Below are 13,296 nucleotides of genomic sequence, written 5' to 3' on the forward strand. Positions count from 1 at the left end.
CTAGCTGGGATTACAGGCGCCCACTACCATGCCCAGCTAATTTTCATATTTTTAGTAGAGACGGGGTTTCACCATCTTGGCCAGGCTGGTCTTAAACTCCTGACCTTGTGATCCACCTGCCTCGGCCTCCCAAAGTGCTGGGATTACAGGCGTGAGCCACCGTGCCCAGCCTATTTCAGCAAATTTTTAACAGCAATAAAAAGAAAGAACACATCTCATGCAACTGAATGTCCACTGTAATACAAAATCATAGGGAAGATTTGAAAACATTGAAGTGCCATTTAGTAAATAATAATGAAAGCTCTACCAGCACTCGATCTTTAATCAAGATGATTTGTCCCACTAAGATAATTTTTCCAGGAATCAGCTAGGATACATGGGACATCAAGAAATTTCACAAAAATGATTTTTACCATTGCAGCATTTCTGGCTCAGAAGTGCTACGGTTTTACTCAGAAATGCGATGGTCTTTTTAACCACAGGAATATCCCACTTCTCTCTCCCAGCTTTGAAATCAATCTGGAACTCAGTTTTCTCTATAGATGTCTGAGTCCTCTTGACTCACAGCTTAACCCAAGCATTAGGGAGACAGGTTTACCTTTAGTGTGGGTGCACCATTTCCCTGCCATGCTGCGGTGTCTGAGTCTCTGAGAGGGAATGTTACCTATTCACGGTGCTCAAAGGAAGGCTGATTCCTTGTTTACTTTCGTTTTCCTGGGGGAGTTCTGTTTGCTATTGAGCACATGGGAAAAGCAGGACAAGATAATTTACATTTATTTGCATAATGCAATCATGTGTTTATTATCTTAGTAGATCACCACTGTGAACACAACAGAGACAAATGTAGAGTGACTTAAGTCTTTATAATGGCGTCCTGAAGCAGAAATTGCAGAAAGTTTACCTTGTTCTTAGGATAAGTTCAAATTCCCTACCCAGACTCACAAAATGTTGGTTGCATCCTGTGGCCTCCGTCTACTCCTCCCTCCTCCTGAATTTTTACTATCCTTTTAACTCACCAAGCTCCAACTATACTATTCCTTTTTCTGTTATCCAAAGCAATGGAGCTTGGTAGGGGCAGTACCATCCCTAGGAGACATTCTTGATACTTGTAGGGGAACTTCTGGTTGATGAAATGATTAGAGGTTGTTTTTACATTTAAATACATATTGGAATAAATTATTTGACTATAAATTACTTTCCTTTTAGTTCTCCTTTGTATTACACTAGAGAACATTGTAATTTCTCTATTTAGTGTTGTTTGTTTAATGATATGTGAAGATAGGTTATATTTAATATCTATGAATTTTATTTTGGAACAGTAAAAGAGACATGAGAAATTATTTGTTGTGAAAGGGAGAGTCACTGCCTTAAAGGTTTCAAGCCCTTTCTCACCTCAGGACCTTTGCACACACTATTGCCTCCTCTGCTAGAATGCTCTTCCCCAACTCTCTTATTGCTATGGCAAGTTCCTACTAAAGTTCTAGGTCTCAGCAAAACATCACTGATCAAGTCGGTCTCTTTTTGTATGCCATATGTTATCCTGTACTTTTTCACAGCACTAATTACAATTGAAATTAAACAATTCATATATTATTTGCTTAATATCCATCTCCCACTAACAGTAAGGTGTCACAAAAGTCAGGAAATGTATACCCTGTTTACCACCATGTCATCAATGCCCAGCACAAGCTGGAAGTGTAGTAGATGCTCAGTAAGTACCACTGAATGAATGAACGGAGATTCAGAGATTAAGTTTTAAGCTTAAGTCGTCAAGATCACATAGCTAGTTAAGTGGCGAAGCTAGCAAGCACAGGCATGCCAGAATCATACATATCTGGATCTGAATTCTAGACCCCTATTGTTCTGCCGTGAGACCCTGGACAATTAACAGCCTAGCAGACAGCACTTTGGGAGGCCCAGACGGGCGGATCACGAGGTCAGGAGATCGAGACCATCCTGGCCTACATGGTGAAACCCCGTCTCTACTAAAAAATACAAAAAACTAGCCGGGCGAGGTGGCGGGCGCCTGTAGTCCCAGCTACTCGGGAGGCTGAGGCAGGAGAATGGTGTAAACCCGGGAGGCGGAGCTTGCAGTGAGCCGAGATTGCGCCACTGCACTCCAGCCCGGGCGACAGAGCAAGACTCTGTCTCAAAAAAAAAAAAAACAAAAAAACAAACAAAAAAAACAACCCAGCAGAGCCTCAGTTTCCTCACCTAACATGGAACTAATCCTGATCTCATAAGATTTTTATGAGCATCACATAACATGCTTAGCGACTAACACATAGTAGTCGCTTAATAAATGTCTACACCCGTTCTTCTCAAAGACCACAGTGACTGACATCTTCCTCTACATTCTGAAACCATTTATATTCTATATAACTCATTTAGCATTTACCATCTCCCAGTTTGTGCCCTCAGCAATGTTCCATATTCCTTCCTTATCCAAACCAGGTCTTCCACTTTACCCAAATGAGGTAGTGTGTACAGGACTGAGCGCAACACTTGGCAGATGCAATTGGAGCCCAATAAGTAAAAGCGATAAATAGTAGTATTATCTGTCTGCCAAACTGAAAAACCTTACGTAAACCTTGCATTTAATATTTGCTGACTTATTGTATAAGATAAACCAGATATAAATTCCAGTTGTCCAGCTATACAATCTAAAATGAAAATCTTTAGATGGTTAGGTTAGTTAGATGATTAGATGGTTTCTCTGATTCAAAAATTTTGGAGGGATTATGGAAACTAAAGGAGTTGCATAAAGACTGAAATCAGGCTGGGCACGCTGGATCACGCCTGTAATCCCGGCACTTTGGGAGGCCAAGGCGGGGCAGGGGGTGGGGGCAGTTGAGGTTAGGAGTTTGAGAGCAGCCTGGCCTACATGGTGAAACCCTGTCTCTACTAAAAATACAGAAATCAACTGGGTGTGGTGGTGCCTGCCTGTAGCCCCAGCTACCTGGGAAGCTGAGGCAGGAGAATTGCTTGCCGGGGGGCGGAGGTTGCAGTGAGCCGAGATCCGAGATCACACCTCTGCGATCCAGTCTAGGGGACAGAGCAAGACCCTGTCTCCAAGAAAAAAAAAAAAAGAATGAAATCAGGGTAATCTTCTAGTTCTTTTCAAGTAAATAAAGAAACTTAATTTTGTGAACTATAAACCAACAAACTTATTGTTGACTTGTTTAATATATGGCTCAAGATACCCGTGTAGAGAATGAACATTTAAATAAATTGAGTAAGCAAAAACAGATGAATCATCTGGGAATAATATGCACAGAGCAGAAATAGAAAACAATCTGTAATTGAGGAAATCTGGTTTGGAATCACCCAAAAATGTGACTGGAGAGTAAGTTGAGGTCAGAACAGCGATTGACACATAGCAGTCAACCACTGGATTGTCCAGTCAAGCACTGGATTGCCATGGTTCGGTGATCAAAAGAGGAACCTCAGAGCTGGTCCTCTCTTCTGAATTTTGGGATAACAAGGAGCCAGGTTATACAGAACCATTTACATGACGACAGTACAGGGTTTAATGGGGAGAGGTATCCAACTAGCATCCCATGGAAAAATAGCTTTTCTTTCACATAAATTAACAGAGAAGAACAAGTGACAAGGAAAAACAGGTGAGAAATTGGGCTGCTTAATATAAAGCATGATGTCACGCAAATGAGGCCTTTTCAATGCTAGGTGCCAATAATTAGACAAATCTAAGTGGGATTTCAAGCTTCAGATAGAAAACCTGAACAACGTTAGCCAGAGGATCCCTTTGAATCCTTAAATTCTAAGAATTCTCTATTACAATCTGTGTAAGAGGATAGCTAAAAACTCTTCCACACAAACTTACAAAAAGGAGTTTAAGTTAAAGGAGACAAAGGGTTAATGAAGAGAGAGACAATCAGATGGAGCAAAAGTGCAATCTTCTTTTAGATAATAAGAAAAGTCATGAAAAGCCATGTACATCACATTGCGAATATGAAAGGAAAATCCATAATTTTTCTTCTGCTCTCTAAAAATGCATATTCTTTGCCATTTCTCTGATAAAGATGGGGTTAATCAAAGACATTGTACGGGGATAGTGTTTTTCAAACTAAGGTAATGAAACCCAAGTTCTCTCCTCATTCTTTTAACAAAAGAAGAAAACAGGGAATAACAGGAAGGGTAAAAATAATTTCTTTTGTCCCAGTTATATACATTTGCATGCATGCATATGCATAAGCAATATTGTATCATGATGCCAAATGTATTTTTTACTGTGTATCACATTTTTTTTTTTTTGAGACAGAGTCTCGCTCTGTCGCCCAGGCTGGGGTGCAGTGGTGTCTTCTCAGCTTACTGCAAGCTCTGCCTTCTGGGTTCACGCCATTCTCCTGCCTCAGCCTCCCAAGTAGCTGGGACTACAGGCACCCGCCACCACGCCTGGCTAATTTTTTGTATTTTTTAGTAGAGACGGGGTTTCACCGTGTTAGCCAGGATAGTCTCGATCTCCTGACCTTGTGATTCGCCCACTTCAGCCTCCCAAAGTGCTGGAATTACAGGTGTGAGCCACCGAATCTGGCCTCTGTGTATCACATTTTTAAAAGTTTGAAAAACTAGAATAGAAAAGTTAGAGCGGGCACTTCTGATGAAAAATTATCCAAACTGAATGGAGCTGTGAATTTTTAAAAAAACTTTTTTTTATTTCCATAGGTTATTGGGGAACAGGTGGCGTTTGGTTACATAAGTTCTTTAGTGGTGATTTGTGAGATTTTGGTGCACCCATCACCCAAGCAGTATACACTATACTGTATTTGTAGTCTTTTATCCCTCATCCCCTGCCCACTCTTTCCCTCTAAGTCCCCAAAGCCTGTTGTATCATTCTTATGCCTTTGCATCCTCATAGCTTAGCTCCCACTTATGAGTGAGAACATATGATGTTTGGCTTCCCATTCCTGAGTCACTTCACTTAGAATACTAGTCTCCAATCTCATCCAGGTTACTGCAAATGTCATTAGTTCATTCCTTTTTATGGCTGAGTAGTATTCCATCACATATATATATACCACAGTTTCTTTATCCACTTGTTGATTGAGGGGCATTTGGGCTGGTTCCATGTTTTTGCACTTGCGAATTGTGCCGCTATAAACATGCATATGCAAATATCTTTTTGGTATAATGACTTATTTTCCCCTGGATAGAGACCCAGTAGTGAATTTTTTTAGGAAGACTCCTATGAGGCTCATAGGAAGCCTAAGCAGAAAGTGAGCCTCATTTCAATGTTTATGCCAGAATGCTCAACAGCCATATTTCTCATAATCTCGCTTGAGTAGTTTATTATGTGCTACATACACTGCCTGGTAATAGTACTTATTTTTACTCGTTACAATATTGTGTCCTTATAACATTATTTTATCAAGAATGATGATAATCATATTTTATATGGCAGAAAAAAAACAACACAGTCTCTGGCTCTTATTTCAAGTCTTGATGTTGGCTGACTTTGAGCCTTTTTGGCCTTACCTCAATATCTTCATATGCTTCCTTTTATAGAAAATGAGAAAGAGAAAAGATAGCTGAAGACTTCAGTTTTTAAATTTTATTGTTTTGACTTAGTGGAAAGACAGACCTTTCCTCTCTTAATCTTTCCTGGATATTTGGATCCCAAGGCTAAGAACCAAACATCACTGCCTACCTTGCAGCAGCGAACCCCAGCTGCAGCTGAAATAACTTTGCCGGGAATGAAGAGCCCCTTGGATGCTGGCCTGTAAGTCCTGGCCTATAATAGTCATCGCAAAATCACACCCTTCAAGTGGGGATCAACTAAAATCACGTTTCCCCCATGCTCAAAGGGCATGTCTCACTTTCTGTCTTACTGTCATCTTTTATGCATTTGTGAAATATAGGATTCTGCTTGTCTACTGTACTCTTTAGAATATACATCAATATGTATGTAAGACAATTACATCATGGAAATTCATATTTCCAAAGGTCGTCTGGGCTGCCCTTTGAGAACGCTTGGGTGATTTTTTTGTGGTCTAATCATTCAAGGGCACTTGCAGAGCAGGAGAGACTCGGTCTGGCAAGAACGGGACTAAGACTTCCAAAAAGAACAAAGACAACTTATGACTTGCTGGGAGTGACTCAGGTGCTGGCTCTGTGCTCACTGAGTCACAGTTTCTCCATTATTGACAGCATCAGAGGATGCCCTGCTGACAGAGGGGGCCACATTCCAGGCTGCCAGGTCTTTGGTGAGTTGTGAGGGAATGATGCCATTTTCTACATCTGCTGATTTTGTGCTCTGACACAGGGGAAAACTTTTAGAAAGAAAAATCAGAACTGGGTCACAATTAAAGCAACAACTATCTAGTAAGTACCTATTAAGTGCAAAGCATTGTGCAAAGCAATTCAGAACCAACACCTGCTCTCAACAACCTGGCTGTTTGCTAATGCCTGACGAGTACTAAAACAGAAAGAAAAGACCATAGGGTATCAGGTGTTCATGGGGGCGGAGATATTTGGGTTCTGGGGTGATAAATAACAATTTCATGAATAAGACAGCTGAGTCTTGAACTAAGAGGAAGATGTATGGAAGACAAAGGAAGGAAAGGACATTTCCAAAGAGGCAAAACAATGTGTACAAAAGTGCAGAGGCAGAAATACACAAGGCCTGTTGACATGAGTCAAAATAAATATGAAATACTGTTTTTGTCATCTGTATTTTAAATGAAATCTTATAAAAGGAATATATCCTACCCATCCCACAAAACTAATAAGGCTCACAGAGCAGACAGGTAAAAGTTAGTTTTTCCCCATGTCTATGTTCTACAAAATGTATCTTAGAAAATACTCTGATTGGTTGTCTCTCTTTCCCATCACTTTCTTCATGGTTGATATGCAACCCTGACTTCCCACATCTCCTTTACCTGCTTCTGGAATGGAAGATCTTAGTCAACTATAGATTCAGTCAAAAGTCTTATTATTGTATTACACAATACTTCTAAGACCTGTAGATGGTGGAAGAAAAGGCTAAGGTAGAATCTCTATTTTAAGGAAACTTTAGTGGGAAAGACAAAACATTGGCCCATGAAACCACTAAATAAAATGTTGTCTGATATAATAGGAAGATGAGCCACAGACAGTATTTTAATTTGAAGTTTAGAGCTGACACAGTCTATATAGGAACATGTGAAAACATATGCTGATGCAATTCATGACTCTTCTCAGGACTTCCACTGACTGTTGCCCAGTCTGGGCACTGCACAAATAAAGCACCAGCAAATCACCAGAGTGAGTTCTCTGCCTTGACATTGGTGTGATGCCATGTTTGGTCAGAGGGCGGCATCATTTTCTAATTCTTCAACTTGGAAGGGGTACTCTTTTTGACTTCATCCATCTAGAGGGGATATCTTTCTTTCATTAGCTCAAATCCTCTCAGAGGTGATTTGGGGGCTCTGACCTTCCTCTTTCATGTAAGTAGATATGGCTCTTGATAAACACTTGGCAGATTGCTCAATTTTCTCAGTCTCAGAGATAAATAAACAAGAAACTGCAGAATAGATGGGCCAGAATTAATTTAAGTCAATTGTTTCAGACTTTATCCTTGTATAAACACCACTAGAATGTTCTGCTTCCCTGCACCCAGCTCAGAGGAGTTCCTCTGAGAGAAGGGGCCCAGCTTACCTCGTTCTCCTGGGGTCCCTGGCACGCCTGCATTTCCGGGGAAGCCTGGTGTGCCTGGGGGTCCTTGTTCACCAGGGGCTCCAGGTGAGCCTGGTCTCCCAGGCTCCCCAGGAGGCCCTTGGACAGTCCGGATGGATGAGGAGTGGCTGGGAATCTGGTTGAGGATGGCAGTGTACCTGGCCATGTGACCTGAGGCATGAAGCATAAAGACAGCATTCAGTGAACTGTCACACAAGGAAAGAGAAGACCAGGGGTGTCATTCGTTAAGGCTCCAAACAATTCTGTTAGATACCCACCAAGGGAAAAATCACACCCCTTTGAAATATGTTGATTTCCAGCTAACATTTTTTGTGTTTTACTCTGGATGATATTAAGGGTTGGACTGTTGTCAAGTGGCATCTCATGTGTTTGGAATTCTGCAGCTCACGTCAGCATCTCAATAAACATCATTGAGCAAAAGTTGTAAATTTCATCTTCACCCTCAACATGTATCTGACCCCTAGACCTTCACCCAGCTGCCATTTCTCTAGCAATTACTTCCCAAGTTATTTGTCTTTTCTACAAAGCACAAAGCCTCCCCACCCTCTTGCTCACAAATCCCCAGACAAGTGCTCTGTCTCAACACATCTCTTGGTCATCAAGCTTTTTTTTTAGGAACCTTTACTTGGGTCTCATTGGCAGAAACTCCCACAAGCTTTGTATTTTTAAAAGATCTGGGGGCTGGACGCAGTGGCTTAAGCCTGTAATCCCAGCACTTTGGGAGGCCGAGACGGGCGGATCACGAGGTCAGGAGATTGAGACCATCCTGGCTAATACGGTGAAACCCCGTCTCTACTAAAAAACACACAAAAAAACTAGCCGGGCGAGGTGGCGGGCGCCTGTAGTCCCACTCGGGAGGCTGAGGCAGGAGAATGGCGTAAACCCGGGAGGCGGAGCTTGCAGTGAGCCTAGATCGCGCCACTGCACTCCAGCCTGGGTGACAGAGCTAGACTCCGTCTCAAATAAAATATAAAATAAAATAAATAAATAAATAAATAAAAGATCTGGCACTCTCTCCCACAATCCCTTAACTCAGTTACGTCTGGAAAATATATATACAGATATATGTTACTAATTACCAGTATAAAGTACTTGATACCACGATGTCTCATTTTTCCAACATCATTAGGAGATGAGATTTCCCAACGTAAGTGAATTTTCTAGTTTACTATTATTTATCCATTTCGAAATATTTAAAACTAAATAAAAAATAGTAACCATTTCTTCAAGGAATTCACTCTAAAATACATTCAGTGCATTTTTCCTTAAGCATTGGATTGTCACTGTAACTAGGGATCCCCTCCTGATGACCAAGGCTATTAGCAGGCACATCCATTGCTGCCTGGGCAGGTAAGATATTTCCTCATTTGCTTTTTCAGCTTCTGCCTTTGACACGGGGTCTGTCCATTATCATTTTCCCAGCTGTCATCACTTTGGCCTTGAATAATTTCCCATGTAACTCTTCCTAGCATAATTCTGATCAACTGTGAACTAAAAACTAGAGAAGTGAGCTTGTGAGGAATTATTTGCTAACCGAAAAATCCAGTCCTGAGTGGCAGCTGAAGGAATACAGTAAGGAGCCCAGAGGAAACTGAAGTAGTGTTAGGGAAGATCGTTGAGGTGCCAGAAATACAGCCACTGAGTAAGCTGGGCCTGGCTTATCAAGTTGCATGCAACTGTTTTGATTTCCTTCTAGCATATTGACAGGCAGGGCCTTGCTATTTTATGGACTTGTTTAAGCTTTGCTATGTAACCAATCCCTTGCTGACTTCTACTTCCTAGAAGTCAGTCACAAGACTCTGAGAATTCGTAAGGAGAAAAAAATTGATTTTGAACACTTGATTTTTAGGGCACGCTTTAAATAAACAGATATTTACACATGATTTTTATTCTACAGTAGAATAAGATGACAAGTATAGTGAGATCTTTCTTGTGTTGTGGTCAGTGAATCATAGTAAGATTTAAGCCTTAAGTTTTCTGAAAATAATGATCTGCTCATTTATATTATATACCTGAAATCAGAAATCTACAAAACAATTCAAGATACAGGTTATTTATAATATGTCAGTACAAAATGATTAATGTTCAATTTCTCTTTTATAATGTCTTTTTAAAGGTCCTATTTTGGTATTAAACTTAAACAGTTATATTTAACTGGTAAATTCTCTCTCACAGACACACACATAGACACACACACACATAGTTTGGGCAATATAAGACAAAATTAAATAACGTTAAAATATAGGGAGCATGACTACTGTGTCTGAAGTTGGTAGCTTCATACGCTGGTGCCCTGATGTTTTTGCCCTAATGAAAACTCTTCCAAGTCTGTGCAGATCTCAACTCCATGCCTCCTCCAGGGTGAGATTTGGATTTATCTCAGAACTAACGATGGAATTTTGGACGTAGCCAACAGACTTTGTTAGATATTTGCAGGGCTTCCTGGCCCAACTCCCAAACTTTCCTGAGTTAAAATGAATGTAACCCCAAGCCAATTAGCCACCTGGGGAATGTCAGCCCTGGAAGCTGGGGTGCCTTTGGGTGGGAGGGCTGGACAGCAGAGCTAGGCGAGAGCTGGGTGGGGTTGAGAGAGATAGTTCACCTCTGCTTGGCCTCAGATCTTCCTGGAACTGAACAAATTACTGGCAAAGAGAAGGGTCCACACTAGTAACCCTCTGATTAGATTACTGTGATAAAATATATAATCAGTGGGCAGAGGGGAAACGTGCAAGAGTGGTGGGTATCTAAGCAAATGGGCACTGAAATACAGTGCTGTCAAAAAGCTCAAGAAAAATGAAGAAATGCGACAGGCGTCATATCAAGTTTGTTCTGATGTAATTTTTGGCACAAAGTCCAAGTATAATATCATGTCAAACATCAGAGCAAGCCTGTCCATGTGTGTGTGTTTGTCCTTTGGTAAACATCCTAAGAAATAAATGAGAAGACCTTAGGCTAACCAGAAGATAATGGATGTGAAATGGATAAGAAGGAAATATTCATTTAAACCTTGCAAGTTAATAAAAATCAACACCATAAATTGTCTTTCTGAGGTAGCTTCTGAAGATGTAGTCTGGCAGCTTTCAAGTGCTGAACACTTGAGAAAAAATCCTGCCCACCTGGAGAGACGAGAAAGGAATAGAAGATTTGATCTGGGCAGTCAAGTTAAATTTACGTGGGCAAACAGGCAGTTCTTGGACCGATGACACAAAGGAATTTGGCTTTTGTACCATCGATGTAGAGCTCTAGGGTAATCTGTAATGATCTCTTCGATGGGTCAGTGATGGTCATCTGTAAAGCTTATGTGTCTGCACCAAGACAATGCTTTGGAGTTTTCCTTAGTGGTACGCTCACGGGAAAAGCAAACTCTCTTCTGGATGAGAGTTTGTTAAGGGGAACAACTTCCGTAACCATTATATACTTACTCTGGATGAGCTGTTCGCATACTTGACGTGCCACTGATCTCACCATGGCTTGAGACTGCAGGTCACCCTGGATGAAAAAAAAGCATACTCCTGACTCAGCTGTAAGCCCAGCCACATTACCAGGACTTCCAGGATGTGGATCTGACTTGCCCCATTGTTCCCATCAGGGATCTTTGGCTCCTAGCAATGGTGGATTTGACCACCACGGTGCACGCAGAGAAGGGGTAAGCAATTTGATATTCATGGTTCAAGGATCCTGGGAGTCCTTATTAGATTAACAAGCACAAGTAAGTATTTCTAGTCCCATATTCTAAAAAATTTAATAGTTTTGAAACAAACCCATATACATTTAATGCCTGATTTATAGCTCTTTAGAGCTTATAAAACACTGCACTTTCTTGAGCAGTGGCTCATTTAATACTAATAGCAACCCAGAGGAAAGATGTTAAACCCATTTTATAGCTGAATAGCATTAAACACTTGGCCCAAGATTTCATAGAGGTAATTGGATGAGCCCAAGGCCACTGCTGTTTCTGCTATAGCCAATGGCACAATTATATTAGCAGCTGCACAATTTCTGAAAGGAGAGAGACGACCCCTAAATTAAGCTGACTTCAGTTTTGGGGCCAGTTCTTTGATTCTATGCCTGCCATTTTCTTCCTGGGTGTGAACGTTGGAGCATCAAAAAGCTCAGGAGTGCCGTGCTGCCACCTGTCACTTGTATAAAGTTTCTACTTTTCTGAAGCCTTTTCACATCTATTATACAATGTTCTCATCAAACTCACTTCTTAAATTATATGAGAGCGATTCTCTCCATTTTATCCTTAAAGAAATGAGCCCAAGTTCGTTGACCTGGATGGTAGCAGATATGCAACTAGAAACTAGCTCTCCTGACTCCCAGCCCACAGGGATTTTACCTTTGGAAAACGTGGCCACAGTCTAATGAATTGGGGAAAGGGAGAAACAGGGACTGGTACAATAGCAATGAATAATACTGTTAGTAAGTGACGATCCTTTATCAGGCTTATGCAATGGAAGGGGTGCAACCAGCTGGGGCCAGAAAACAGAGCCACAGGATACTTACGCGCTCTCCTCGTTCCCCCTTTGCTCCAGGGACACCCTGTATGAATGGAAAATTGTCAAGTTACTTATGATATTTCACTTAGTTAAGAGTGATCGTCATGCATCTTTTCTTATTTTATTAAGACATTTTTCTTAGCACCAGTAATTCTGCAGCAAAAATCATTACACAACAACAGAAAATAGACAGCAACCAGTAAGCACAACAAACATAAAAGCTGTTTATCATTCTACCCCTTTGGCTTTTTTATGCAGAGACATGGTATATTTTGGTCACAAAATTTGAATCATGCAGCAATAATACTGCTTTGTAACACATATTTTCACCGAGTAGGTCCTTCGCACCTTTCCACCCTAAACGCCACTCTATGTACCGTACTCTCCTGAGGATCCTTCATAATTTATTTCACAAATCTCTGCTGAATAGTTAAATTGTTTCAGTTTTTAAAGGAATATCTCCAAAAGGATAGAAAAGACTGCCTCTCAATTTAGGAATTCAAGTCAGAGATGAGATTAGTGAAATCTTCACTCTGATTTCTGTGCAGCACGATGCCACACAATTCTCCCTAAATCTCCCCAATATGGGAGATCACATTTATGTGAATTCTCAATTGATTTGTTATTTTCTCATGTGGCTTAGCTACTCTTTGGCCCATAAGAAATCTTGCCGTTATTAAAATGCATCTACTTTAAAAATGGCATTTTCAGGGTTTCTCCAATGAAATTATACATCTAATGAAAAACATGTGTCTTCAGAAGGATTTCATATTTTTGTTTAAACTCTGAGGCAATGTTCATTGAACAACATTTTTATAGTCTCGACTAAAAAGAGAGTGAATGGAATTTATTAATGGAATTTGCCACGTTGTCAGACTGTTTCCAGTTGTTATTTCAAACAGGTCCCAAGTCAAACTCGGTATCTTCTTCAAAATCTGTAGTCAGTGAACAGTTACCCAAATTCAAACTTCTGGTTTCATCCCATGGTGTGCAGGTAAACTGGCTTCCCAGAAAAAGAAAATGCCCTGACTTGTAGCGTTTACTGATTTTGGAGGTTTAGTGTTTCTACCACAGCTGATTTCAAGCTACAAATGTTCTGTCA

The 13,296-nt window shown here is 40.7% G+C and overlaps 1 protein-coding gene across 1 annotated transcript in view; it reads right to left on the bottom strand.

Moving 5' to 3' along the window:
• The window catches only part of COL14A1 (collagen, type XIV, alpha 1), a 255,503-nt gene that overhangs the window by 15,745 nt on the left and 226,462 nt on the right, over positions 1–13,296 (bottom strand). The window contains exons 43-45 of the mRNA XM_011941061.1: positions 12,202–12,237; positions 11,118–11,184; positions 7,657–7,845 (exon numbers count right to left, since the gene is read on the bottom strand). Coding sequence (XP_011796451.1) covers positions 7,657–7,845; positions 11,118–11,184; positions 12,202–12,237 — 292 coding nt within the window. The remainder of the gene's footprint in view (positions 1–7,656; positions 7,846–11,117; positions 11,185–12,201; positions 12,238–13,296) is intronic.

The sequence above is a fragment of the Colobus angolensis genome, unplaced genomic scaffold (genome assembly GCF_000951035.1).
Source record: "Colobus angolensis palliatus isolate OR3802 unplaced genomic scaffold, Cang.pa_1.0 Scaffold198, whole genome shotgun sequence".
NCBI classification, from domain to species: Eukaryota; Metazoa; Chordata; class Mammalia; order Primates; family Cercopithecidae; genus Colobus; species Colobus angolensis.